This window comes from Ovis canadensis, chromosome 5 (genome assembly GCF_042477335.2).
Source record: "Ovis canadensis isolate MfBH-ARS-UI-01 breed Bighorn chromosome 5, ARS-UI_OviCan_v2, whole genome shotgun sequence".
Classification (NCBI taxonomy): domain Eukaryota; kingdom Metazoa; phylum Chordata; class Mammalia; order Artiodactyla; family Bovidae; genus Ovis; species Ovis canadensis.
In genome coordinates, this window is record NC_091249.1 from 74,735,672 (window position 1) to 74,762,224 (window position 26,553).

Genomic DNA, 26,553 nt, shown 5'->3' on the forward strand with positions numbered 1-26,553 from the left:
TCCCTGGTGGTCCAGCATCCAGTCGTTAAGAATCCACCTTCTGATGCAAGGGAAGCAAGTTCGCTCCCTAGTAGGGGAACTAAGATCCCACATGCCATGTGCTGCAATTGGAGAAAGCCTGCAAACCATAATGAAGAATCCTTGTCGCAACGAGGACCCAGCGCAACCCAAATAAATAAAAAATAAAGCTTTTGGCTTGAGCAACCAGAAAAAAACAGAAAAGACAGTCCCTGCTGTCTTCCTGTGGCTTCTGCTAAATGGGTGAATGAGGGGCAGTGGACTTGGAGGTTTCCTATTTCTTCAGGTCTACCTTCAAAACCCCTTATTCTGAGCTCAAGAAATGTTTTCCTGGACATGAGGGCTCCCAGCCCCTCAGTATCCACATATGAAGGAGGGTCACTGAGCCCTCCTGTGCTCCAGGCACTAGTGCTCTGTGCCCATCTGTATAGTGACCTCCCGGGAGCAGGGAGCACCAGGTTGAACAGGCCTGGGTTGAAAGTCCAGTGGATCAAGACCCTCATGCTCAGGAGCCCCAGGATCACATGTGAGTGCCCACTGCCTTCCAGGTGGCATGGCCCCACCACCCTCCGTGTGGGCTGGGCAGGCCTCGCCAGGCCGGAGAAGCAGGGCACATGTGCACAGACAAGCCACCTCCTTGCATCAGAAAACCAACAGCATCAGCCCAGCCAGTTGACTCACACTGGTTAAGAGCAAAGCGCTGAGCTCAGTGCTAATGCGGGGAGGCTGAAGAGGCTGAGGCCAAATCTCACTCCTCTGGAGGCCCACACTATCAATGGGATGGAAAACACTGACCCAAAGGCAGTGAGGAGCCCAGGCCGGCGCCAGCAGGCCCTGCATGAGTACGACTATGCCCCGTGTAGGCAGAAGGCTTCAGGCCAACAGGTTAGCCTCCCTACCTTCCTCTTGCCATTGTTAGGGTGTCAGGAGCGAGCAGATAATGCGTCTGAAATGCTAGCGAGTACCTGGCACAGAGTAAGTTCCCCATGAAATACAAAAGTTGTTTTATTGTCCATCTTATGAAATAATGAGCATCGAGGCAACCACCTCTCATTTGCCTGGAAACCTTCCTACCTAGAAGAACACAGCCAAGAACTCGTTGGAAGCTCCCCTTCTAAAAACACCTCTGAGCTGTCACCAGTAAAGAGTAGCCAGCTTGTACCCTGAAGTTCATGGACCTTCAATCAGTAAACTGATGATAGAAGCAGAAGTGATGAGCAGGTGATGGGGGTGCTGATCACTTGGAGAAGGGAAAGCTTTCTGGAGGCCCAAGGATGCCAAGCCGATGTGGGTAGAGTGTCTGGGTTGGGAAGGAGAAGGGAGGCTCAGATTCGGACCAGGTTCCTAGAGGTCATGAGTGCCCCTTTAACTCACTGACTGCTGTGGGGTCACTGTGGGGGTGACAAGATGAAGGGGCTTCTTCAGGAGGCTGATTCTGGGGGCTGATGTGGGTTCCAGCAAGGGGTACCTACTGGTAAGGAGGCCAGTCGGGGCATGTTGGAACCTAGACAGGACTGAATGCCAGGATCCATCCATGATGTAAAATTCCAGACAGGGAAATCACCATGTACATGGTAAATCCCCTCTCACATCCTTTGTATCACATGATTTTCATGATTCATCTTCCCTCCTACTTTACAGAGGAGAGAAACCGTGTCCTTAGCAATGGGACCTCACACAGCTGTTAACGGCAGGGCAAGGCCAGGAACCTAGTGCTCCAGCTCTGGCATCAATGCTCCTCTTTTATGGAAGTTTTGGGGGTGCTCTGCCTGCCTGCTCCTATTACCTATAGAGATATTTAATAATAACACAGTGTTGGACAGTCTTGGGACCAGGACACGGCAAGTGATGAGTGAGCCCCTAGAGGGTAACAAGCATTGATTCTGGAGTCAGGAAATCCTGGTTGGAGGCCCAGCCCCATTACCTACCACCAGCGTGGCCTGGGGAAGCATCTGAACCTCACTGAGTCTCACTTTCTCCCAACTGGGGAGAAGATGTCTGTAAAGGAGGCTCTTTCTCTTCCACGAGCCCTGGGAGGGTATGGGCTTGTCCCTTGTGCCTGGCATGGGGCTTGGGGCAGGGTAGAAATGCAGTCAATACCATCCTAATAAATTGTTCACATTTACCGTGGGAATTTTTTTCCTGTGTCAAGCATTACATTAATTACTCAACTAAATGGATGGTTAGATAGCTGGTAAGAAGAGATTGGACTCTGAGAAGAATGGTGGGGGCTAGGGGGTGAATACACATCAGTGGGGGAAAGTGCAGACCAGGAGGATGGGGCCCTGTCTGGAGGGAGCTGAGGACAGAGTTTGAAGACACAATTTCTCACTCTGTCGTCATCTTGCTGTGTGACCTTGGTCAGGGACTGACCCTCTCTGGGCCTCTGTTTTTTTTTTTTCTCAAAGGGGACAGATGGAAGGCACAAGGGAGCTGGGAGCCAAGCTGTCAGGGAGGGAGGCTCCCTCACCTGAGGTCTCCAGGCCTGTTGGGATCTGCCAGCCTGAAGGGGATTTCCTGGGGCCGGCCCAGTTTCCAGCCCAACTGACGTCTCCCCTGGATGGGTGCCCAGAACAGCTCTCTAGTGGAAAAGGCAGGCGGGCATTCTCCCAGCCCACACCTCAGCCCTCCCTCTGGGGTCTCCCCACCCCCAGCCCGACGTGGGGAAGTGGGGGATCCCTCCTGATGAAAGAAGAAGGCACTGCCCCTTGGCTCAAGCTCCTGATTTGCTGTGTGACCTCAGGCAAGTCCCTGCCCTTTTCTGGGGGCCATGAGGAGGGCAAAGATTTCAAAGCTCTGTGGGGACTCTGACACCCTGGGATCCTGCTGGGGGCTAGAGGGGCAGGCTGGGAAAGAGACTTGAGATGGGAGCTGGACCCCAGGGCCTTGCTCTTCTTGCTGCAGAGTGGACGGTGGAAGGAGGGCAGTGGGAGGCCCCCAGGTGACTGTGAGAGGGGGCAAGGCGAGCCTGGGGTTTGGGAAACATATTTACTTTTAAGTGTCTGGTGTCACCGGGGGTTTTTTCTTTGGGTTTTGAAATGCTCCAGAAGTCAGCGCTCTTCTTGTGCGTGTTTGCCGAGCAGAATATGGGCTGTATTTATTCATCCTTTAGCCCGAGCCCTTAAAAATATAGACGGCTAATGTCTTCAGTATGTATGAAATATCCCATATGCTCGGAAACAAAAGGGGCTCTGTTATTAAAGTTTCATTTCCACACGCCCCCTCCCCTCCCTCCCGCCCGCCCCCCTGACACCCTGCCCTCCTCCCATCCCGCTCAGCCTGCTCGAGACAGAGACAGAGCGGGAGTGAGGAGGCAGGCGGGCAGCCGTGGCTGGAGCCTGGGCACAGCGGTCCCCACGAGAGAGGGTACGGATTCGGCTCCAGGTGAGGTGGAGACCATGGAGGACGAGAGCAGGGTCTTCCTGGGGAGAGGGGCCTCTGGGGCTGCTGGGATGGCCAGTGGAGGGATGGGGGCCAAAGTGGCCCCTCTTGTGGGCGCCCTTGGGGCCAGGGCCTGGCAGGGCCCTGATGTCTGGGACGGAAATGCCCGCTCTGCTGCTAACTGAAACCACATGTGTCTCCCAGGCAGCGGGGCAGAGAAGCCGCCAGGCCTAGGGCTGGGGACCGGGGGGAGGAGAGATGCAGGCTGGCCCCCACTGTGTGCCCAGGGATGGCTGGGGGTAGGGAGGTTTGGGGTCATTTGCATGTGTACAAGAGTGTGCGCGATGCATGAGTTGTGTGTGTGTTCACGTTGCATGGGTGGGTGGGCGGGGTGTGTGTGTGTGTGTGTGTATGTGTAAGCATGTCTGCAGGTTGGTGGGGTGTCTGCTCGCAGGACCAAATGAGTCTCCCCCGCGGCCTCCTGTGGCCTGAGTCCTGGGCAGACTCCTACCTAACACTCAGTGCCTGGGACCCTGCTGGCTGCCCCCCAGGAGGGTCCTCAGGGGATGAGGAGACACCCTGGCCAAGCTGGTGGTGGCCCTTCTCCACTGTTCTCTGTAGCCACCATCCTCCTTCCTTTTGCCTCCAGCCCAGCTCAGTCCCCTCATACCTGCACCATCTCTGCCCATTTCCCAGGGAGAAAGGCTGAGGCATAAAGCAAGGGGCTGACAACAGTCTTGTCTCCCTCGTCCACCTTCATCTTTTTCAGAGTGCTTGCCTCCAGGAACTTGTCATCTTCACTGTAGCCCTGGGAAGTGAGGAAACCAAGCCCAAGATAGGGAGAGCTTGCTCATGGCACCAGGAGGACAGAATGGGGCTGCCCCAACCTGCAGGGGTCAGGGGATAACTGGGACAAGGGTTCCTTGGAGAACAGCTGCACCCAGATTCTGTGGCAAATAGGGGCAACCCTCTGCCGGGGGCTCTGTGACCTGAATCTTCTCTTCCAAAACAGCAAGCCTTGGTGGGAGCTGGGCTCTGGGTTCTGGGGGTGACCCTGCCACTGCCTTGCTCTGGATGTTACATGGGCTTCCTCCTAACTCTGGGCTTCAGTTGCCCCATCCCCCCAGTAGCAAGTGTAGACCAAAATAGTATTTTGTGCACAGCACTGGCCACTTGGAGATGGTGCCATGGGGACTGCCAGTTTTCATCTTAACAAAGGTTGTGTGTTATTTATACCCGCCCCCCGACATTAGGGGAGAATATATAAAATCCAAACCAGGGAGTGGATTTAAAGAAAAATATAAACCACCCAAATGAATGAAGACTGAGGATTGCTGGGAGATCCCTGGGGTCCTGTCCATTTTGGCAACAGGCTCTCTTTATGTTTCTACCATTTTTAACATTCACGAGAGTGTGGGTTCTTGTTATCCAGGATCTAAAATGTGATCTGCCAAGTAGATCATTTTTTGGCCTCCACAAATTAGCAGCCCTGAAATTCTGTGATTGGAGTAAAAAGCTCAGGTGTCACCTTGCAAGGGGTGGCAGGGTGGGGAGGAGAGAGATTGTGTGTGTGTTGTGTTGTCTTGTGTAGAAAGGGACCGCAAATGGAATTGGAAGATTTGGAGAAAAGATCAGTCCATCTGAGGTTGAGGCTGTGTGCCCAAGGTCAGAGGCAGGGAGTTGGGGAAAGAGATTGTTCCCTGACTGACATTTTCAAGTGCTTTGTCTGGCCTCAGCCTTGCATTGAATCATCAGGATGGGTGGGTAGGCAAGGGGCCACCCTAGCTTCAGCCTTTCCTGCCATTCAGCCCCAGCTCCCCAGCCATTTGGCTGCATTTTATGTGGCCACCCAGGGCTGGCCCAGGAGAGGTACCCTGGGAGGGTGTGGGGGTGTGGGCAGCCCCTTCCGTGGCAGGGCACCGCCACCTCTCCAGGCTGGGCTGGCTGGAGCTGGTATCGCTGAGGATGTACTCCCTCATCTCCACCCCCAGCCCCCGGAAGGCTCCCTGTTGCTGCTATTGTTGCTCATGATGATACCTCCTTTTCCATGGATTTCCGCTGGTGATCTGTCTCATCACAGCCCTCTAGGCTAGCACACAACACCCTGATGCAGGAAGCTCACCTCCCCAGACTGCCTGTTGTGTGTCATCCTGCAGTGGGAGGAGGGCATTCAGAGGGCTCACGGATGTGGATGGCATCCTTGTGGGGATGAATGCATGGCCTCTTCTTGGGGAGGCAGCAGGTGCGGAGGAAGGAGCCCAGGGCAAGCGCCCTGACCATCTGGGGCCTTAGTGTTCCGACTGACCTCAAGAGGCTGAAGTAACTTTCTAGTTCTGCCCTGGGATGGACCAACACCCATCTACCTCTAGAGGGTTCTTGCTCCTCTGCGTGCATGCCTGCGTGTGTGCGTGCTCAGGCACTTCAGCAACGTCTGACTCTTTGCAACCCCGTGGGCTATAGCCCACCAGGCTTCTCTGTCCACGGGATTTTTCTAGGCAAGAATACTGGAGTGGGTTACCATGCCCTCTTCCAGGGGATCTTCCCAACCCAGGGACTGAAGCCACATCCCCTGTGTCTCCTGCACTGCAGGTGGATTCTTTACTGCTGAGCCACTGAAGAAGCCCTCTTGTTCCTCTACAAACGTGCTTTCCCAGGGAAGGTGGGGGACAAACCATGTGAGTTTGGCGAGGAGCTCCCTGAGCAAGGATGGACCACATGTAGTCATCCACATTCCTTGGGCCCAGGTTCTCTTGGGGGCTGGACTAGCTATCTCAAGCCCTGGGGAAGCAGCTGGCCGGGGTCATGGCCAAAGTTCCTGCTTGCAGACCTTATCACATTCTAAGTGACTTTCAGTGGCCTTGAGAATGACCAGCAGCTACCCCCAAGACCAAGGGCAAACGGAAACCTGGACAGTTTTATGGGCATCGTTACAGAGAAATCAGCCCGGCCTGGGAGTGGGAGGTGGCCCTGATTAGCAGGGAGGACATGGGCTTAAAGAGCAACTTCTTCCTAAGGAAACATTCTCATCTGGAAAATGAAACTGTTCATATGACCACTGTGTGCTTAGACATACTCCCATGGTGGACTCAGCCATGGATTCGAATGGAGGGAGAGGATTGTAGTTAAACTTGTTGGTGCTTATCTACCCATAGGGATGCCCGAGAGCTCTGCTTCCTTAGATTTCATCTTGTTTCTCCTGGGTTTGCTGCACACAGGGTATGAAGCAGTGACAAAGCAGTCAAACCCAGATCTACTGATAATATTGACAGGAGGCAAAAGAAAGCTGAAGTTTGTTCTTGGGTTAGGAAAAAAAGGGATCAGGTGACCCTGAGCTCTTCTTCTACCACAGCAGTGGGACCTTGCCAGGTCCCTGCATCTCTCTCAGCTCGACTTTCCTGATCTGTAATATGGGCTGTCACGAAGAGTCAGGAGGTGATGGCACAGAAGGCCTGGCACACACTGTATCCAGCACTCAATAAATAGCATCTCCAAGGTATCAGGTCTGACCTAGAGAGGGCATAGCACTGCCACTTCATGGAGGGCAGGGGACATGGGGCGCAAGCAGTGAGACGAGATAAGAGCACGGGCTCCCCCAGGCCTGGCTCCCTGGCTTTGCACCTTCCAGCACCTTCCTTCACTCTCTGTAAAACTGGGCCAGGGATAACACCTACCAACCTCGTGGGACAGCTGTGGTGATTAAACAGGCCAACCTAGAACTTCTAGTGAGTAGCAGGTGCCCAGAGAGCACTGCTCTAGCTGAGTAGGCACCTGGAGGCCTGCCTGGGCTGACCCCAGGGGCCAGGCCCCTCAAAATCTTCACTTCAAATTGTCCCACTCATGCCTGGTCAGGGCCAAGGCTCCAGGAGTAGGAAGACCAGGCGGACAGAGGCCCCACAGCCCGGGGAGGGCATCCCCCTAGACTGGTTTCAGAACCTGCCACACACACCGCCTCCTGGAGCTCTGACCTGTCCCCGGGCAGAGGGTGGGCAGCAACAGGGCTCCTGTCCCTGCCAGCAGGCCTGTGGGGCAGGCTTCCTACCTGAAGGGTCTCGAGAGAAAGGAGGAAACGGAAAAGTGAGGCTTCGAGAGGGAAAGGGGCCTGTGTGGGGTCCAAGTGGGGCCAAGGCAGGGACCGGAGGGGTGGAGGCGAGAGGGTGGAAACCCTGCGGGGAGAGGGAGGTGGGGAGGCCCCGTGCCGACCCTGCCAGGGCCTCCTTCCAGCTCTGCTCCCTGGAAGCGGGAACCGGTTGAAGGAGAACCGGAAAGGAGAGAAAGAAAGCAAACAGACTCAGAGAAAAGCCTGGAGCTCCGAGCGCTGGGGTTGTTTGGTCTGGCGGAGCCACCTCCTGGGCCACTCCCAGCCGTTCTGCAGACAGACTCCAACAACCCCCACCACATGGGGTGTGTGCACACTCACGCACAAACACACACATACACAGATACAGATATACAGGCATATAGACACACACATACACAGACATGTTTGTGTGTACAGACACACACACACACATGCATACATACAGACACAGTCACACACACATATTCACAAACACACACATAAGGCACATAGACCCATGCACAGATACAGGGCACAGAAGGTCTGAGGGTGAGGGTGGGTGCTGGGGACAGAGGGTTTCCATAGCATCTTCCAGCTTAACCACCTTGCTCCTCTCACCCCACAACACACACAGCTCAGCCCCTCGCTGCAATTACAGTAACACCTCCCATGCACTTACCCTGAGCTCTAAGCTCCTTACTTGGATAAACTTGTTTAAGCCTCACAGCCACTCCACAAGGCGGGCACTGTAATTAGCCCTGGTGTGCAGATGGGAAAGTGGTCTCGGAGCAGCAGGGCCCGGAACATGGTGCCCCTCACTGACTCTGAGGGCACTAAAGCCCTGGCTTTGCGCCAGGCCCTGAGACCAGCACTCTCACCCCCACGGTCCACACCACGTGACTGGCAACATGCTGCTGCCCTTTTCTCAGGCCCCAGGAAGAGAGGGCACAGGAGAGTGGAGGCTCGGGGCTGGATGTCTGTGTGTGCTGAGCAAGGGTTAGCGGAGAGGAGAGGCAGGGAGTCGTGGCAACACAGACTCTCACACTACACTCAGGCTCCATGACCTCAGGCCTCTTCTTCCAGCATCTCTGCCACAGCTCCATCCAGTCACCTGCCTGACCCCTGAGACTCAATCTGCTCCTAGATCTTACCATCCCACGTCTCTCACCCTCACATGGTTCAGCCAGCCAGCCACTGCCTCAACAAGTGTGTCCTGAGCTTCTTAATGATAGCTCTAGATGCCTGTTGACAAAACATTCCATTATTTCATTTCATTTTTCGTGTGTGTGTGTGTGTGTGTGTGTGTGTGTGTGTGTGTGATGGGGGACTCATTGTTTTCTTTCACCTTGGCTCCACCACTCACTGAGAATTCTTCAGTCGAGAATCAAACTAAAATATATATATATATCAGAGTCCTCCACTGGGCTCAAAATGCCAACTGCACAGGTCCAGGGTACGGGAGATGTGGCAGAAAAATAGCAGCAGCATAGTGATGTCTTTGTGAACCGTATGGACAATATAATCCAGCAGAGATATAGCTGTTGAAGGGGGGAAGTTAATCTGATGTTGTTCGGTTGCCAAGTTATGTCTGGCTCTGCGACCCTATGAACTATAGCCTGCCAGACTCCTCTGTCCTTCAGTATCTCTTGGAGTCTGCTCAAATTCATGTCCATAGAGTCAGCGATGCTCTCTAACCATCTCATTCTCTACCGCTCCTTTCTCCTGTTAGGCATTAATAAAGATAAAATGCCCAGAATGAAGGAGGTAAAGGTCTTGCCGTAATCTGTGCTGGTTTGATTTTCCTGGTTTATCATGTTAGTTCTGGGAATCTGACAAATAGGCTGACAGTACAGGAGGGTCAACAGGATGGAAGGGGTGAGAAATTCTTTCCTGTATGAAATAGTTGAAGGGACTGAAGTTTAGCCTGAGGTAGAGAATAGAAAATACTCAGAGGATGGGGTTTAGCTCAGTAGGATAGAGTGCGGGGAGATTTCACCTCTCTGGAAAAGGGACACTAAAGATGGAATGAATGAGCTGCCCCTCTAGAAAGTGAGGCCTCTGACACTGAAGATGTACAGGCCAAAGTTGGAGGTCTGAGTGAAAGAGGCCAAGATCAGTGTCTCCTGACTCCAGCTCTTTCAGTAGGTTGTGCTGAAGGGAAGGGGTCCCCAGGGAGTCTTGAGCACACCCGCTCCCTTGGTCTCTCCAGGGCCTCAAATCCTGCCCCTGCTCCATGGCCCACCAGGACGAGGACAGAGTCTCAGACAGGGTGATCCACAGGGAGAGAGGAACCCCTGGGCAGCACCCTTGAAGGAGGGGTGGGTGAATGGAGGCAACGGAGGAGAAAGGGATTGCCCAAAGTCAGTGGCTTGGACAAGGCAGCAGATCATAGCCCCAGCTTGAACCCAGACCTCCAGCCCTGGTTGCTGCCTCCCCAGCCTGCGAGGTCACTGGTGGACCGACAGTCTGGTTCTCCCCCGGAAGGCTCCCAAGCAGAATCAGTCCACTCTTCCCTCACTCCACAGTGTCTCTCACTTGAGGTCTGCTCAATGTGCATTTATTGAGCACCCCTAGGTGCAGGCGTTACACTGGCACCTAGGCATGCGATAGCAGCTGTGCTAGAGCAGGGGTGAACTTCCTCCCTCTGTCATCTACAGATCACTTCTCGTTTTTTAAAATACTTGGTTTATTTATTCATCTGATGGCTTACTGTCTGTCTTTCCTGTGCCACCCTGCCCTGCTCTCAACCTATCCAAGCCCCCACTGTACTCCCAGATTTAACAGCAGTCCAGGCTCATAGGGTGTGTTTAAAAACTGCTTGCCAGGGGCTTCCTTGTCAGTCCCAGTGCTTAGGACTCTGCAATTCTATTCAGGGGGAGCGAGTTCAATCTCTGGTCAGGGAACTAGGATTCCCTATGCCTTGTGGAGCAGCCAATTAAAAAACAAAAAACCCTGCTTACTGAATAAATGAATGGGGAGCAAAACTCACATGATGCCAGCCCCTGTGGAGCCAGAGTAACAACCAACACTTCCCGAGCCTGTCCATGTGCCAAGCACAGGGTAAAGTGCTTCTCCTGCATCATCTCATTTCATCCCTACAACAGTGCCTAGAAGGTCGCGCTATCATTGGTCCCATTTTACAGATGGGGAAACTGAGGCTCAGAGAGATTGAGGCCCTCATGACCCTTGTCACCTGCCACCTTGTATTATAGCTGCTTACGCCCCCATCTCATGCCCTTCTGCCCGCGCTAGACTCCTGAGTGGCAAGAACCATATTTGCTCTCCCTCTGATATCCCCAGTGTCCTGCACAGGGCTGGCTTTTCATGGCACATAAAAGCATTTAGTACATTCAGTTGGGTTGAGTGAAGATTTGTGAAAGGAAAGGAAGACATAGTGAGTAAGAGAGGGTGAACAGAGAGCATCAAGCAAGGGGCATGAGTGTGCGCTCAGTCGCCTCCAACTCTTTGTGACTCTGTAGCCTGCCAGGCTCCTCTGTCCATGAGATTTCGCAGGCAAGCATACTGGAGTGGGTTGCCATTTCCTCCTCCAGGGAAGCAAGGGGCAGACAGCAGCATAATGCAGTGTCAATGCTGGGAATCATCTTCAAAGATCTTTCCACCAGTGTCTCTCCTACCCACATTCAGCTTGGGGACTCCCTCAAGAGCAGCCTGCCAAGGAGTTTCCAGGCTCTGCTTGTTTACCACCAGTGACAGGGAGCTCAGCACCTATGAGGTAAGAGATGACCCAAGGGTATCACTTAGCCCAGGGTCAGGTAGTCCTCTGACAGCTCATTTCTACTGAGTACTTTCTCTGTGCCAGGCACATTAAATCCACAAGAGGTGGGTACTATTATTATCCTAGTTTGACAGATGAGGAAACCGAGGCATGGAGAGTTGTATAACTTGCCCAAGTTCTCACGGTTGGTTAAGTGGTGGAACACAGAGTATAATTCAAAGTCCAGGAGTGTGGCCCTAGAGAGCCTGCCCTCCCAACCTGATACCGGTGCTGTCCATTGAAATAAATGCAAGCACATACGTAACGTTACATTTTCTAAAAGCCACACTAAAAAAGTAAAAAGAAACAGGTGGGGGAAAAGGAACCTGAGAAATTTATCTTAATAATACACCCACTTGAATCCAAAATAGTATCATTTTAACATGTAATAAATCTAAAAAAGTCATCCATGAGACACTTTATGTTCTTCTTTGGGTTCTAAGTCTTGCAAATTTGGTGAATACTAGAGTACAGCTTAATTTGAACTCATCACATTTCAAAAGCTAAGCTGCCCTTGTGGCTAGCGGCCACCATATTGGACCTCACAGTCGAATACTAGACTGCCTTTCAAGGTGCTTGCTGTGCTATATCCTAGAGCACAGGAAGCAGCCAATAAATGTCAGGCATTATGATGATTATTTTTATCATTGGTTGTTGTTGGTGATGGTCCAGGGGGAAGCTGGGGTGAGGCCCCAAGCCCTTGGCATAAGCACTGATGTTTCTATTCTTAACGTGAGTCCTTCCAGCCAGCAGCTTGATGTCTCCCAGGCTAAGCCAAGCTGTGTGAGCCCTTGGCCTGTAGGTCGAGAAGAACCAGCCTCATTCACTCTAGGATGGGAGGGAAGATCCAGGCTGAGGTCTCCCATCTCCCCAGCTGAGAACCACATGAAGTGAGGCTTCCTTGGGGTTTGTAAGCCTGTGGTCCCTCTGCTGTGGTGTGTGGGGTGGCCAGGCTCACATCTGGAAGGGAGAGTGTGAAGGCCCCTCCTTCTGGGGTCCTTGGAAGGACCACACCTGCTGCAGCACCTCCTGTGTGTCTTAGGCAGACTAGGCCTCTACACAGAACAAACAAACAAATCCCCACCATTTTTAAAGTGTTTTTTCCATGAGACCCCATGAGTTAAATGGAACAAGGATAAGGGGTCAGCATGGTCCCCATTCCTCTGAGGTCCCTGGATAGTTGCTGAGTACTGGCAGAGTGGTTCCCAAACCTAAATTTCAAAACCTACCAAGCCTCAAAGGTTATCATCAAATTGGCCTAGGGTGTGGCCAGGGCTCTGGGATGTGTAAAAGATCCTATCTGCCTGATCTATCAGGCAGACAAGTTTGGAAACTGTGCTAACCCTTTGGGGCACAAGCTCATCTAATTCTCGCAGTAGCTAGGGTGCAGGCGTAGTTATAGTTCCCATTTTACAGGTGGAAAGAGGCTCACAGAGGTAAAATAACCAGCCCAAGTTCAGACAGCCAGCAAACAGGCATAAGTAGGGGTTTACTAGCAATGGTCTTAGCCAGTGGTGTGCAGTTAAAAGTTTAACAAAATTATGTGGACAGTGACTGCAGCCACGAAACTAAAAGACGCTTGACTCCTTGAAAGAAAAGTTATGACAAACCTAGACAGTGTATTAAAAAGCAGAGACATTACTTTGCTTACAAAGGTCTGTATAGTCAAAACTATGATTTTTCCAGTAGTCATGTATGGATGAGAGAGTTGGACCATAAAGAAGGCTGAGCGCTGAAAAACTGATGCTTTTGAACTATGGTGTTGGAAGAGACTCTTGAGAGTCTCTTGGACAGCAAGGAGATCAATCCAGTCAATCCTAAGGGAAATTAACCCTGAATACTCATTGGAAGGACTGATGCTGAAGCTCCAATACTTTGGCCACCTGATGTGAAGAGCCAACTTGCTGGGAAAGACCCTGATGCTGGGAAAGATGGAGGGCAGCAGGAGAAGGGGCGACAGAGGATGAGGTGGTTGGATGGCATCACCACCCCAACGGGCATGAGTTTGATTAAACTCAGGGAGACAGTGAAGGACAAGGAAGCCGGGCGTGCTGCAGTCCATGGTGTCTAAGTCCATGGGACACAACTTAGAGACTGAACAACAGCTACTCTGGAGGGAAAAGCCCTGATTTGTAGCATTTGCCTACATCCATGGGAGGGAAAAGCCCTGATTCATAGCACTTGCCTACATCCATGGGAGGGAAAAGCCCTGATTCATAGCATTTGCCTACATCCATGGTGTAATGACTCCCACCACAGCTCACCTCAAGCTACCGAAGCGATGTCGCTGAGCACAGAGCTGGGAAGTGCTTCACACAGCTGGCCTTTGTGCCAGTGCTGGGCTCCAGCACACGGCCGGGCCCGGGCGCATGGTGAAACGGGAGTCCTGCTGAGTGGGAGGCAGACATGGTAGTAATGTGCTGAATTTTTAGTCATGGAACACTTCCTCAAATGAAACATTTGAAAGCCCCAACATTTCCAACACATAAAAAGCATATTTTATCAAAAGTAGAGATTCATTTTATGAACTTAAATGATAATATCTTGCTCTTGTTAAACTAGGTGAGCCCCAGGGCAGGGTGAGGACTTGTGATCCTGGGCAGAGTAGAAGGGGTAAAGAGCAGCTTCTTCTCAGAATCAGGAGTCTTGTGGGCCAGGTCCACTGCTGACCTCACTGTCCGTGTGGCCATGGGCACGTCCTTGCCCCTCTGGGCCTCCATCTTCTTGTGTGTCCAGGAGGAGTCTGGACTGCCCACAGGACCCCCGGGGTGTGGCTTTCCAGGCTGGCATCGGCTCTGCCACACCCCCTGCCCAACCCCAGCCAGCCTTGCCCTGTATTTATAGCCATGACTTCAGGCTCTCCAGTTCCACTGAAGCTAGTTCCCAGGCCACATATTTAGAAACCCAGCAGGGCAGAAATAGACGTGACGCACAGAGAACTTGGCTGACTTGGTGAGCAGGCTGGATTTGGTGTGTCCGATGGAATGGACTCAAGCCCCCACTATCCTGGGTACCAGGACGCATGGGCAATTCAGAGCTGGAAGGGCACTTGGAGACGCCATGCCCAGCCCTGTGTTTGTGTGGCTGGAAGTCACTGAAACCCAGGAGTGAAGGATGTGTCCAGGGGTACAGAGGGCATGGCAGAACCAGGCCCATTATGAAGAGATTTTTGCTTTGTGCAAAATGGCTCTCCTTGAACCCTGGGGGACCTTCCCCCATCAATGACCATACCAGGTAACATTCAGGTGCCAGCTTGGTTTTTTTCTGCTCTGGGACCATGGAAAGAGATTATCCTCTCTCAGCCTCTGTTCCCCCATCTGTTAAATGGGAATAGTAGTAGGTACCTATTTTATAAAGTTGTTGTGGGAAATAAACAAGAGCATACTTGATATCACATACCTGGATGGTGCCCAGCACACAGTGTTCAGTTAAATATGGCCCTTGTTCTAATTATATCCTCAGTCACCCCTTAACAAACTTAACAATTTTAATGACAGCAGCTGCCTCTTCAAAAGCATCTACTCATGTTACCTTATTCAGTCCTCACCACAGCCATAAGATATCCTTATTTTTATCCTCAAAATCATGGAATAACATGTGTTTAACATACAGGAGACCCTCTATCCACTTAATGAACTTGGGAAAGAATTTTCTCAAAGAAATAAAGCTAACATGGAAAATCGCATTTTTATATACTGGACCATAAAAATACTCAATCCTAAATGGTAAAACAGGTTCTTAGCGGGACATGAAGGTTCTAAAGTGATGAATGATTGAATAATCAGAATGTTAGCGTAAGACATATCTCAGGGGCTTGCAGGATTTGTGTTCCTGAGTTTTCCATCTAATATGGATTTTATATATTTTTAATTGCATGTGAGAATTCAACACAATAGGGAACTTGAGGGACTTCCCTGGCAGTCCAGTTCAAAACATAGTAAACTTGAAATACATATGCCATATAAACAGAAGACAGCACTACACGTGTTTGCGTGTGTGTATATACATATTATGATAGCACTACATATATATGTTTTTGCCACACCGCCACAGTATATGGGATCTTAGTTTCCTAACTAGGGATCGAAGCCATGCACTCTGCAATGGAACCACAGAGTCTTGACCACTGGGCCTCCAGGGACGTTCCAAGATAGCATCATATTAATGCCACTGTTTTTCTGTCCTAATGATACACACACTCTTCAGTTCCCTTTTCTGCTTAATTATTTTTCCATCACACTTATCACCCTCTGACATATTTATTTATTTTTCTTCAATCCCAACTAACATGTGAGCTTCGGGTGGGCAGGGTGCTTTTCTCTCTCTCTCTCTCGCTCTCGCTCTCGCTCTCGCTCTCGCTCTCTCGCTCACTGTGTGCTGCCAGGACTTAAAATAGTGGATGGCGCAGAGCAGGCATTCAGTAAATATGTGTCAAAAGAATGAATGAGTAAGTGACTGTGTGCGTCTCCATCCTACAAGAGAGCAACTGGAATTCAGTTCCAGTTCAGAGTGGCTGGCCCCCAATTACCCAGCTATCATGAGGCTTCACTGGGGCCTGCCTGACACTCCTCTCTCCTGAAACCAGCCAGTGCATCCGGCTCAGGAGTTCTTCCCAGCCCCTCACAGCCACCTCTTGTTAAGGGACGGTTTCCTGATGCTTCTGGAGCTCTCCCACGGGATGCTCATCCAACACTGGTTCCTCGTGTCCCAGGAGTAGGAGGGGAACCCCAGGAGGAGGGAAATGGGGAGGAAGGAAGAGCAATCAGAGCAGGCTGGGCAGCCAGAGTGGTGAGGGCTGCAGGTCAAGACAGGAAGAAAGGTGGCCGTGAATGGTCAGTCTGTCCCACAGGTCTGGAGGGATGGGTCAGTAATGTGGGGTCACATTTGCACATCTCTTGGGGACTGACTCTGCCCATTGGAAGATGCCTGGAGCGGGCACACCCAGTGAGGATTTGGGGACGCCTTCAACCTTGCGTACTACCATCCCCACCAACCACTCTGCCTTTTTCTGTTGGGAAAATTGAGGCTCATTGAAAGGAAGTTACCCTTCCAGAACACAGAGCAAGATAACTTCAATTTGCAGGCTTCCTCAACCTCACCAGTTCTGGGGGTTGGAGGGGTTTAAGATTCTCCCTTTGGAGTCAGTGGGGAAGAGACCTCACTCCAACCTTGGCTCCCACCCCCTCCTGGAGAGAGAAGCACTAAGGCAGGAACATACTCTCAGCTCAGACACCTGCGTCCCACAACAGTTCTCCTCCTAGTGGCAGACAGAACTCAGCTCTGGACAGTCCAGACAGTAACCCCCACCTCAGCCCTAATGTGAGGTGCTGCCAGATGGGCGGGGCAGGTAGGTGCACCCTGAGCCGTCTGGATCAGTACTGGATTAACCCTTTCCCCAGGGTGACTCCATTTTCATCCCTAGGCTGTACAGTTAGTACCTCAGTCACACTCATTACCATACTTGATATATATTTATTGAGTGATTCCTGTGTACCAGGCTATGTACCAGGCATTAGAGATAGTCTTTCCCTTCTCCCCCTTCCATCCTCCCATCCTTCCTTCTCATTCATCCATTTGTTTAGTAATTACTTTAACCATTAAAGCAGCACATTCTATGGATATGAGTGATATTTGGAGCTAGACTATCAGGATATGACCCCTGACTCAGTCACTCACTAGCTGCGTGAGCTTGGCCAGTCACGTAAGTTCAATTTCCTTATCTGAAAAATGGGGATAATAATAGCATCTTCCTCACAGGGCTGTGATGAGGGTAACATGAGTTAACGCACACTAAGTGTCTGGAATAGCACCTGACGTAGTAAACACTTCATAAACTGCAGCTATCATCCTTGTCATTGTTATTATGTGCCTGGCCCTGTGCCAGGTGCAGAGGAAGTTCTTCCAAAATGCTGCTCTCACAGGGATGCCTGCACGCCAGCTCTAGTTCCAGCCTCCACCTTCTGCTCTGGCCTTGCTGCCTCCAGTTCCACCCCCAGAACAGGGCCTTGCACTGGCTCCCCCAGCCCAACAGGGCTACCGTCTCCATCACCTCTCAAAGCAGCAGGAAAGAGTCCAGGCAACTGAAGTCTGTCACAGTCTGACCATGTCCTCTCACCTCTCTTGGCCCTGCCACACACGCTTAGCCTGTACCTATCCAGGCCCTTGCAGTTCTCCAGGTTCATCCTCAAATGGTCCTGCTTTCTGGCCTTTACCGGGTCTTGATGGATAGAGTACTCTCCACTCATCAGAACGCCAAGCACTTCCTGCCACAGTCCATCAAATCCAACTGAAACATCATCCTTCATCCCCAGGAAGCCCTCCTTCCTTCCCCTCAGCCAAGAATCACGAGATCCGCCTTTGAATCTGCATTTCCCTTTGTTTGCAACTTTTCTTTATCCCGTGATCAATGGGGAGCCACAGGAGGTTCCTGAGCGGGTGAGCAGCACACTCAGAGATGCACTTTACAAGAATGGACCAGATCCTACAGAGGATGGATGGAGACAGGGAGAGTTTGCAGATGGGGAGGCTAGGGATGGTCTTTCAGAGGAATAAGAGTTTAATCTTCCTAGACTCCTTCTCCCCTTTCTGCCTACTCTAGTCTCTTCCTTACAAATCCAGATCCTGTGATTTCCGCAGCATTGACTCAGTAAGTCAGAGGAAAAGCCAAAAGTAGAACCCCAGGCCTGAGCCTGCAATGCATCCACTTAAGCCCTGACCCTCTGCATCCCCTCACTCCGTTTACTTCCTCTGCAGCTGCAAAAGCAGGCTGGGGGCCCTGCAGATGATGGAGAGTCAGGGGAGGCCAGACTGGGCTTTCCATTCACCCAGCCTGTGAGCCAAGTATCCCTAGAGCCCCACAGGTGAGCAGCACACAGCCCTGGTCCCTCATCCACTGCTGAGTGAAGAAGGAGCCTATATTTCCCTCAACAACCCTGGGAGGCTGGCTGTGTTTTAATCTGTTTTACAGAAGGGGAAACCAAAGCTCACAAAGAGTCGGGCAGCCAACAAATGGAGGAGACAGAATTCAAACCCAGATCTGATTCCAAAGCCAGCGCCCTTCCCCCACAACACAAGGAACAGCAGAAGGGACTAAGAGGCTCCAAGGCCATGTTCCCTGGGCCCACTCATGGCAGAAGCCATCCACAGAAGGAGCCCGGGGAGATCCCAGCAGCAGACCCTCTACAGCCTCGGACAGGGGCTGTAAAGATCTGATGCTCAACTAGGCTTCCAGTCCTGGGGGCCCTGCTTGCACTCATGGGAGGTCAGGGGAAGGAGGATGGGACCATTCAGGAGGCAGCAGGGGTTATGTGAGGGGCTGAAAGCAGGTGACTTGACACTTGGGCTCTAGCACCAAGCCTGCATCTAAACTTTCTCTAAGACCTGGATGATCCCTTCCCTGTTCTGGGCTCAGAGCCCCTCTCTCCGAGGTAAGCACTGTGGGTATGCTGGACTGTCGGCTCCGTGCTAAGGCTGGATGGCCTAGAACCTCAGCCTGCATCCAGAGCAGGGCTGCGGCTTTTAGGGAAGCTGATATTAGAGGGCCTCCTCTTGTGTCTGCTGAGACTGGAACGGGCTCTCTCCTGCCCATGATGGAGCCCATACTGACGGTGTACTATGCCTGAGTGCAGCCTCAGGGGCCCTGTGGGGTGTTGCAAATGAGTCGGAATATGTGAGTAAGAAGACAGGGGCCCAGCCGCTCTGCCACTCACCGCCCTGTGACTCTGGATGCTGAAGGTACCTCTATGTGCCTCAGTTTCCCCCTCTGTAGACAGCACTCACGCGGCTGACCCACAGGAGCGTCAGGTCAAAGCCCTGGCCGAGCACCAGCAGATGCTCAGTAAGTGGTGGCTGCCATGATTGTTCTGGGTCCCGACACCCTGCCTTGGCCCCAGGCTCCTGAGTAGGGTGGGTGTTCCAGGGCTTGGGCCCACACAGGGCCTGCCCAGACCCCCCAGCTGGGTTGGGAGTCCTCCCTCCTTGGGAGGGAGACTTGAATTGGAGCGCTCCTGCCAACTCCTCCCCCCTGGCTTGGCAGTGTGAAGACAACGCCGGCCAAAAATATTTGTGTGGGTGGCGGAAAGTTAACTTTTCCGCCTCTCTTTTCTTTCCTGGAAACCGTGGCCACCGTCAAATAGAGCAAAACAGAAGCAGGCATAGAGTGAGGCGAGGCCCCGTGGGGCGTCAGAGGGAGCCCTGCCCCCCCACACCCACTCCCACCTCCTGCCATCTGGCTCTCTCTCTGGTGGGGCGGTGGCAGTGCTGGTGGGGAGAGCCAAAGGCTTAGAATCATGGAATCCCACGATGCCAGGGTTGGATGGACTCTCCAGCATCATCTGGCTTAAGCCTGCCATGGTGCCTTTGGGCAAAATGACTCCAGAGGGCAGAAAGCACCTGCCCAAGGTCACACAGCCAGTTAGGTCTCAGAATTCTCCTGGCCCTGCATGAGATTCTGGATTCTTTGAAACTGCAGTGGCATAAATCTGGCAGCAGCTGGTGAGTGAGAAGGAATTTGGAGACGAATGAGACTCTGGAGCCTCTATTCTCTGGGTCCATCACAGTCAAGGTGCCAGATCTAGGTTCAGAGATGAGCCTTACTAGTTGCTAGCTGTGTGACTTAGGCTGGAAGTCACTTGGCCTCTCTGATCCTCAATTTCCTCACCTCTGAAATGGGATAATAAAAACAGTACCTCCCTCACAGGTGGCTCTGAGGATCTCTTTTGACAACCTAAGTGAATAACCCAGCGTAGGATAGGTGTTTAATATCATGAGTGCCCATTCTCCTCCAAGCAGAAGGCTGGCTTCTTTGTACTGATTTCCCTGCCACTGAGGCTGCTGTAACAGGTGTCTCTTATCTTTCTGACAGAGGGGCCTGTTGGCCTCCCCCTGGTTGGCACTGATGTGCCGTGGCACCTGGGAACATGCTTATCTTTCCTCTGGTCTACCACACTCTGCCAGCACAGCTCCAGCCAGAAGCCAAGGCCTTGACCCAGCCTGCTGAGGTGGAGGATGCCTGGCCCTGCCTGTGGACAAAGGTGTGGCCTCCAGGCACTGCAGCAGCAGAGGTCAGCCCAGGCTCTGAGGTTGCCAATGTCCACGGTCTTTCACAATTCTCAAGATTCTCACCATCCATGGGGCTGCAAGGATTCTCTCCTCCCTGTTTTGCAGTAGGATAAGAGAGTTATAGAGAGTTCAGGTTCTCCCAAGTTCACACAGCTAAGCAGTAGTGGAATACAAGATCTGGTAGCCAATATCTGTAAACTTCAAGGTTTCCTCCCAATGCAACTGGTCATCGACCCTGTCGTAAGCTCTACCTGCCTGTGCTGGGCCATCCGGCCCATCCCTGCCTGGGGCCTTCACAAGTGATTTTCAAATTCTTGTCTCCAAACTGGAACTATCCCCAGCTCTTCAGGCCTCTGTGGAGCTGACTGTGTGCATCTCCCCCGGAAATCCCAAACTGAATTCCCTGCTCCCCTGAACACCTGCTCCTTCCCATTTATTCCTGATCTCTATTAACGAAATCACGCTGTCACCAGAGTGACGAACTGGGCTGCATCCTAGCCTCCTCCCTCTTCCTCCACACCCACTCTCCATCTGCCTCCCAGCCCAGCCAATTCTTCCGCCCAAGTTTCTCTCCCATCTCTCCTCCTTGCATCCCTATAGGAAGCCTCCATCCCCTCTCTCCTGGATTATTCTCATTTTTAACATTTCTAAATGATCATACTGTTATTATTATTGGCCCCGTTGTCATCCACAGCTCCCCCATCCACAGCTTCATGAGTCAGAGTACCATATCTTCTTTATCCCCATTGGGTCGCCAGGACTTTTTATGGTGCCTAAAATGTAAATAGGAGCTCAAATTTTTGTGTGTGTGGAATAAAAAGAATAGTTGATATGTATTAAGTTATGACTCTGAAACAGTCTTAAACCCTCTGCAACACATTTCCTCACTTAATCCTCATTGCAACACTGAGATGGAGATATTACAGTTCCTGTTTTACAGATGTGGATGCTGAGGCTCACAAGGTCATGTGGCTTGTTGCCCATCACACCGGTGGGATTCTAGCTCAAAGCCTGGGCACCACATCCTTGGTGCAGAGCCTCCTCAGGGGGTTGTGCCCCTTGTTTGTACCCTCTGCACCAGCATTCCTGTGATTCCTGTGATTCCTGTGGCACAGGTACCTTTGGGCCACATGAGAGAATTTTTTCTAGGAGGTGCCCAAATAAATATTTTTAAATAACTAGATATTTATTTAATGCGTATTAAGGGGGGGGGATGACTTAGCACAACATAATTGTGGTTTTCTGCAATTACTGCTTAAGATAAGTCTAAAATAATAGAAGTTATTTAAAGTTGATTTATGGGAAGATAAAAAGCAAATAAAGTGTCAGGTGGCATAAGGGTATAGCAGAAATTGGGGGTGTCGAATGACTAAAGCTTGGGACTTTCCTGCAGACACGTGAGACCCAAATCCCAGTCAGTTCTCAGGGTCCCCCTAAAGTGGACTCAGAAATTCTGGCTGTAACACCCAGTGAACCATCTCACGCAGTTTCTTTTCTCCCTTTGCAGATAGATCGTCTTGAAGGGGAGACCTCATAGACAAGAGACAGGTTAAGAAGGAAGCCTTGGGGGGTCCGCCACCACCCCCCCAGCCAGGAAGGCTTGCAGTTGGACCCCCTTCCAGCTCTGTGAATTGGCTGAGGAAGGAAGGGCAGCCAGGAGCCAGAGAAGGCCCCAGGAAGAGCAGAGACCAACAATCACCCAAGCGTCTCTGGCCCCAGCCCCAGTGCAGGCGCCAGCTTCTTTGTGTCTGTGAGGAGAGGCTGAGCCATGCTGGGCCCCCACCTCCCATCCCTACCACCGGCACCCAGCGAAGGCAGGTCTACACCCTGCGCCTTTGGGATCCCTGATGGCAGCTACAGGTGTCTGGCCTTGGAGGCCGAGGAGAGTGGCGGTGAGGAGGGCCTGCAGGGAGAGGCAGGGCTCACAGACTTGGAGGAAGACCGAGTGGCCAGCAGGAGTGGGGACAAGGCCTGCAGAGCCACCCAAGGGCCACCACAGCTTCCCAGAGCCCTGGGCACCCGGCCACCCAGTTGCTCCAGGGAGGCACGAGGGGTTTCCCAGCTTGACAACAGAGCCAATCAGGCCGGGGACACCATGAAGGTCCAGCAGGTGATGACAGCCAGCCTTAGCCCCAGCCTGGGGCCCAGGATTGCCCAGAAACAAGGTAAGCTCATGGCCCTTTTCCCCTGAACTGCCAGAGTCATGGAGGACCCCACAGGGGCTCAACATGTACACACACCTCTGGCCATATTTTCCCATGGTACACAAGAGTCCATCTGAGTCTCACGGGCCTGCACAGACTAACAGTCGTGGAGACACAGGGGAGGCTGTGCCATCTGTGTCATTCCAGCTGGACCACATCTAAGCGCACTCTTGGCTCTGCCAAAGATGGCAGGTGAGAAGGCAGTGAGAGAAAGCCATGTTATCATGCTTGGTTAAAAAAAGCCCAGCGCTCACTCTTGTCTGCCTGTTAATCGTTCCTGGTAACAAATGACCTTGGAGTGGGAACAACTGATGGGGTGGGACCACCTCGCTGAACGCACTGAGCACAGCTAGTTGAGGTGCTGGGGATGCAGTACTGGGCCACACAGGTGTGGTCCCTGCCCTCATGGAGCTTTTGAAGTAGAGACTGAGCCTCTGATCTAAACAGACCTCCTGATTTTACAGGTGGGAAACTGAGGCCCAAAGTGAGGAAGAGACAGCTCCTGGTCAGCCTGTGGGTGGCTGAGGTGAGCCCATATTCCTCATCCGGGCCTCAGTTTTCCATCTGTTAGAGGTGACAGAGGTACGTCCCCGGAACTGCAGTGAGGGCCCGATGACAGCGTGTAGGGGAGAGCTTGGTGAACGTGGCATGAGGGAAGGAAGGAAGGGTGATCAGTTTCCTATGGTGGCAGGAGACAGCTGAGCAGGGCGGGACAGGGAAACCCACACTGAATCACCTCCACTGCCAGGCCCATGGAAACGCTGAAGTGGGTCCAGATGGGGAGGATGTGAGCCGGACCACGCTCACTCAGGCACAAGACGCTGCCAGCAGATCCCGGGGCGCAGGGCATGTGGGGGACCCAGGCCTGGGAGGGCTCGTGCATCAGGAAACTGAAGGAGCACTTCATTTCTGTGCAGGCGTTGCTGACATCCAACCTAGCATCTCACCAGCCTCCCGCCCACTCTCTTTTCTGAAATAATTCTCCCCAGGGTCTGACCAACCCCCACGGCCACAGTTTCCTATTCCCTTACAACAGGGAGCAGGGAGGAGGGCATGTACAACCAAGGAGAAGACTTTGATGCACCTAGCTCAGGAAGGGCGGAGGGTCCCAGGAGGATCCAGCAGCCTTGAACTTGGAGACAGACCTCCAGGTCCCCTAGAGCTGGAAGCCCCAGGATCTGCTCCCTCCCCTCTCATAGACCATGGCTAGGGTCAGGAGACATGGGTGGCAGTTCTGGATCCCCTCAAATCCTTTCCCAGTTTCTTCATCCATGAAAATAAGAACATGAGCCCTATCTACCTCACAGAACTATCATGAGGTTGCAGGCTAATTTAGATAAGCATGTAAGGGATGCTGATAGCAACTAAAATGATCATCAGCAGCTCAACAACACAATAGCTATTATTTGTTGAGTCCTTCCCCAACCAGTAACGCTGAAGAAACTGAAGTTGAACGGTTTTATGAAGACCTACAAGATCTTTTAGAACCAACACCCAAAAAAGATGTCCTTTTCATTATAGGGGACTGGAATGCAAAAGTAGGAAGTCAAGAAACACCTGGAGTAACAGGTAAATTTGGCCTTGGAATGTGGAATGAAGCAGGGAAAAGACTAATAGAGTTTTGCCAAGAAAATGCACTGGTCATAGCAAACACCCTCTTCCAACAACACAAGAGAAGACTCTACACATGGACATCACCAGATGGTCAACACTGAAATCAGACTGATTACATTCTTTGCAGCCAAAGATGGAGAAGCTCTATACAGTCAACAAAAACAAGACCAACTGGAGCTGACTGTGGCTCAGATCATAAACTCCTTATTGCCAAATTCAGACTTAAATTGAAGAAAGTAGGGAAAACCGCTAGACCATTCAGGTATGACCTAAATCAAATCCCTTATGATTATACAGTGGAAGTGAGAAATAGATTTAAGGGCCTAGATCTGATAGATAGAGTGCCTGATGAACTATGGACTGAGGTTCGTGACATTGTACCGGAGACAGGGATGAAGACCATCCCCATGGAAAAGAAATGCAAAAAAGCAAAATGGCTGTCTGGGGAGGCCTTACAAATAGCTGTGAAAAGAAGAGAGGTGAAAAGCAAACGAGAAAAGGAAAGATATAAGCTTCTGAACGCAGAGTTCCAAAGAATAGCAAGAAGAGATAAGAAAGCCTTCTTCAGCGATCAATGCAAAGAAATAGAGGAAAACAACAGAATGGGAAAGACTAGAGATCTCTTCAAGAAAACTAGAGATACCAAAGGAACATTTCATGCAAAGATGGGCTCGATAAAGGACAGAAATGGTATGGACCAAACAGAAGCAGAAGATATTAAGAAGAGGTGGAAAGAATACACAGAAGAACTGTACAAAAAAGATCTTCACGAGCCAGATAATCATGATGATGTGATCACTCATCTAGAGCCAGACATCTTGGAAACTGAAGTCAAGTGGGCCTTAGAAAGCATCACTACAAACAAAGCTAATGGAGGTGATGGAATTCCAGTGGAGCTGTTTCAAATCCTGAAAGATGATGCTGTGAAAGTGCTGCACTCAATATGCCAGCAAGTTTGGAAAACTCAGCAGTGGCCACAGGACTAGAAAAGGTCAGTTTTCATTCCAATCCCAAAGAAAGGCAATGCCAAAGAATGCTCAAACTACCACACAATTGCACTCATCTCACATGCTAGTAAAGTAATGCTCAAAATTCTCCAAGCCAGGCTTCAACAATACGTGAACCGTGAACTCCCTGATGTTCACGCTGGTTTTAGAAAAGGCAGAGGAACCAGAGATCAAATTGCCAACATCCGCTGGATCATCGAAAAAGCAAGAGAGTTCCAGAAAAACATCTATTTCTGCTTTGTTGACTATGCCAAAGCCTTTGACTGTGTGGATCACAATAAACTGTGGAAAATTCTGAAAGAGATGGGAATACCAGACCACCTGATCTGCCTCTTGAGAAATCTGTATGCAGGTCAGGAAGCAACAGTTAGAACTGGACATGGAACAACAGACTGGTTCCAAATAGGAAAAGGAGTACGTCAAGGCTGTATATTGTCACCCTGCTTATTTAACTTATATGCAGAGTACATCATGAGAAACTCTGGGCTGGAAGAAACACAAGCTGGAATCAAGATTGCCAGGAGAAATATCAATAACCTCAGATATGCAGATGACACCACCCTTATGGCAGAAAGTGAAGAGGAACTAAAAAGCCTCCTGATGAAAGTGAAAGAGGAGAGTGAAAAAGTTGGCTTAAAGCTCAACATTCAGAAAACGAAGATCACGGCACCCGGTCCCATCACTTCATGGGAAATACATGGGGAAACAGTAGAAACAGTGTCAGACTTTATTTTGGGGGGCTCCAAAATCACTGCAGATGGTGACTGCAGCCATGAAATTAAAAGACGCTTACTCCTTGGAAGAAGAGTTATAACCAACCTAGAGAGCATATTCAAAAGCAGAGACATTACTTTGCCAACTAAGGTCCGTCTAGTCAAGGCTACGGTTTTTCCTGTGGTCATGTATGGATGTGAGAGTTGGACTGTGAAGAAGGCTGAGCGCCGAAGAATCGATGCATTTGAATTCTGGTGTTGGAGAAGACTCTTGAGGGTCCCTTGGACTGCAAGGAGATCCAACCAGTCCATTCTGAAGGAGATCAGCCCTGGGATTTCTTTGGAAGGAATGTGCTAAAGCTGAAACTCCAGTACTTTGGCCACCTCATGCGAAGAGTTGACTCATTGGAAAAGACTCTGATGCTGGGAGAGATTGGGGGCAGGAGGAGAAGGGGACGACAGAAGATGAGATGGCTGGATGGCATCACGGACTCGATGGATGTGAGTCTGAGTGAAATCCGGGAGATGGTGATGGACAGAGAGGCCTGGCATGCTGCGATTCATGGGGTCGCAAAGAGTCGGACACGACTGAGTGACTGAACTGAACTGAACTCATGTGCCAATTCCACTGTGCTAAGAGCTTCACACATATCATTTCATTTAATCACAAAACAATTCCCTAAGGGACATACTGTTACCATCTCCATTATACAGACGAGAAGAC

The 26,553-nt window shown here is 51.3% G+C and overlaps 1 protein-coding gene across 2 annotated transcripts in view; it reads left to right on the top strand.

The window, feature by feature from the left end:
* Window positions 1–3,313: 3,313 nt before the first annotated feature.
* SYNPO (synaptopodin) overlaps window positions 3,314–26,553 on the top strand; it is a 59,755-nt gene continuing 36,515 nt past the window's right edge. For both annotated transcript variants that reach the window (XM_069592444.1, XM_069592445.1), the window contains exons 1-2: window positions 3,314–3,402; window positions 21,799–22,456. In XM_069592444.1, coding sequence (XP_069448545.1) covers window positions 22,060–22,456 — 397 coding nt within the window. In that variant the 5' untranslated portion in view covers window positions 3,314–3,402; window positions 21,799–22,059. The remainder of the gene's footprint in view (window positions 3,403–21,798; window positions 22,457–26,553) is intronic.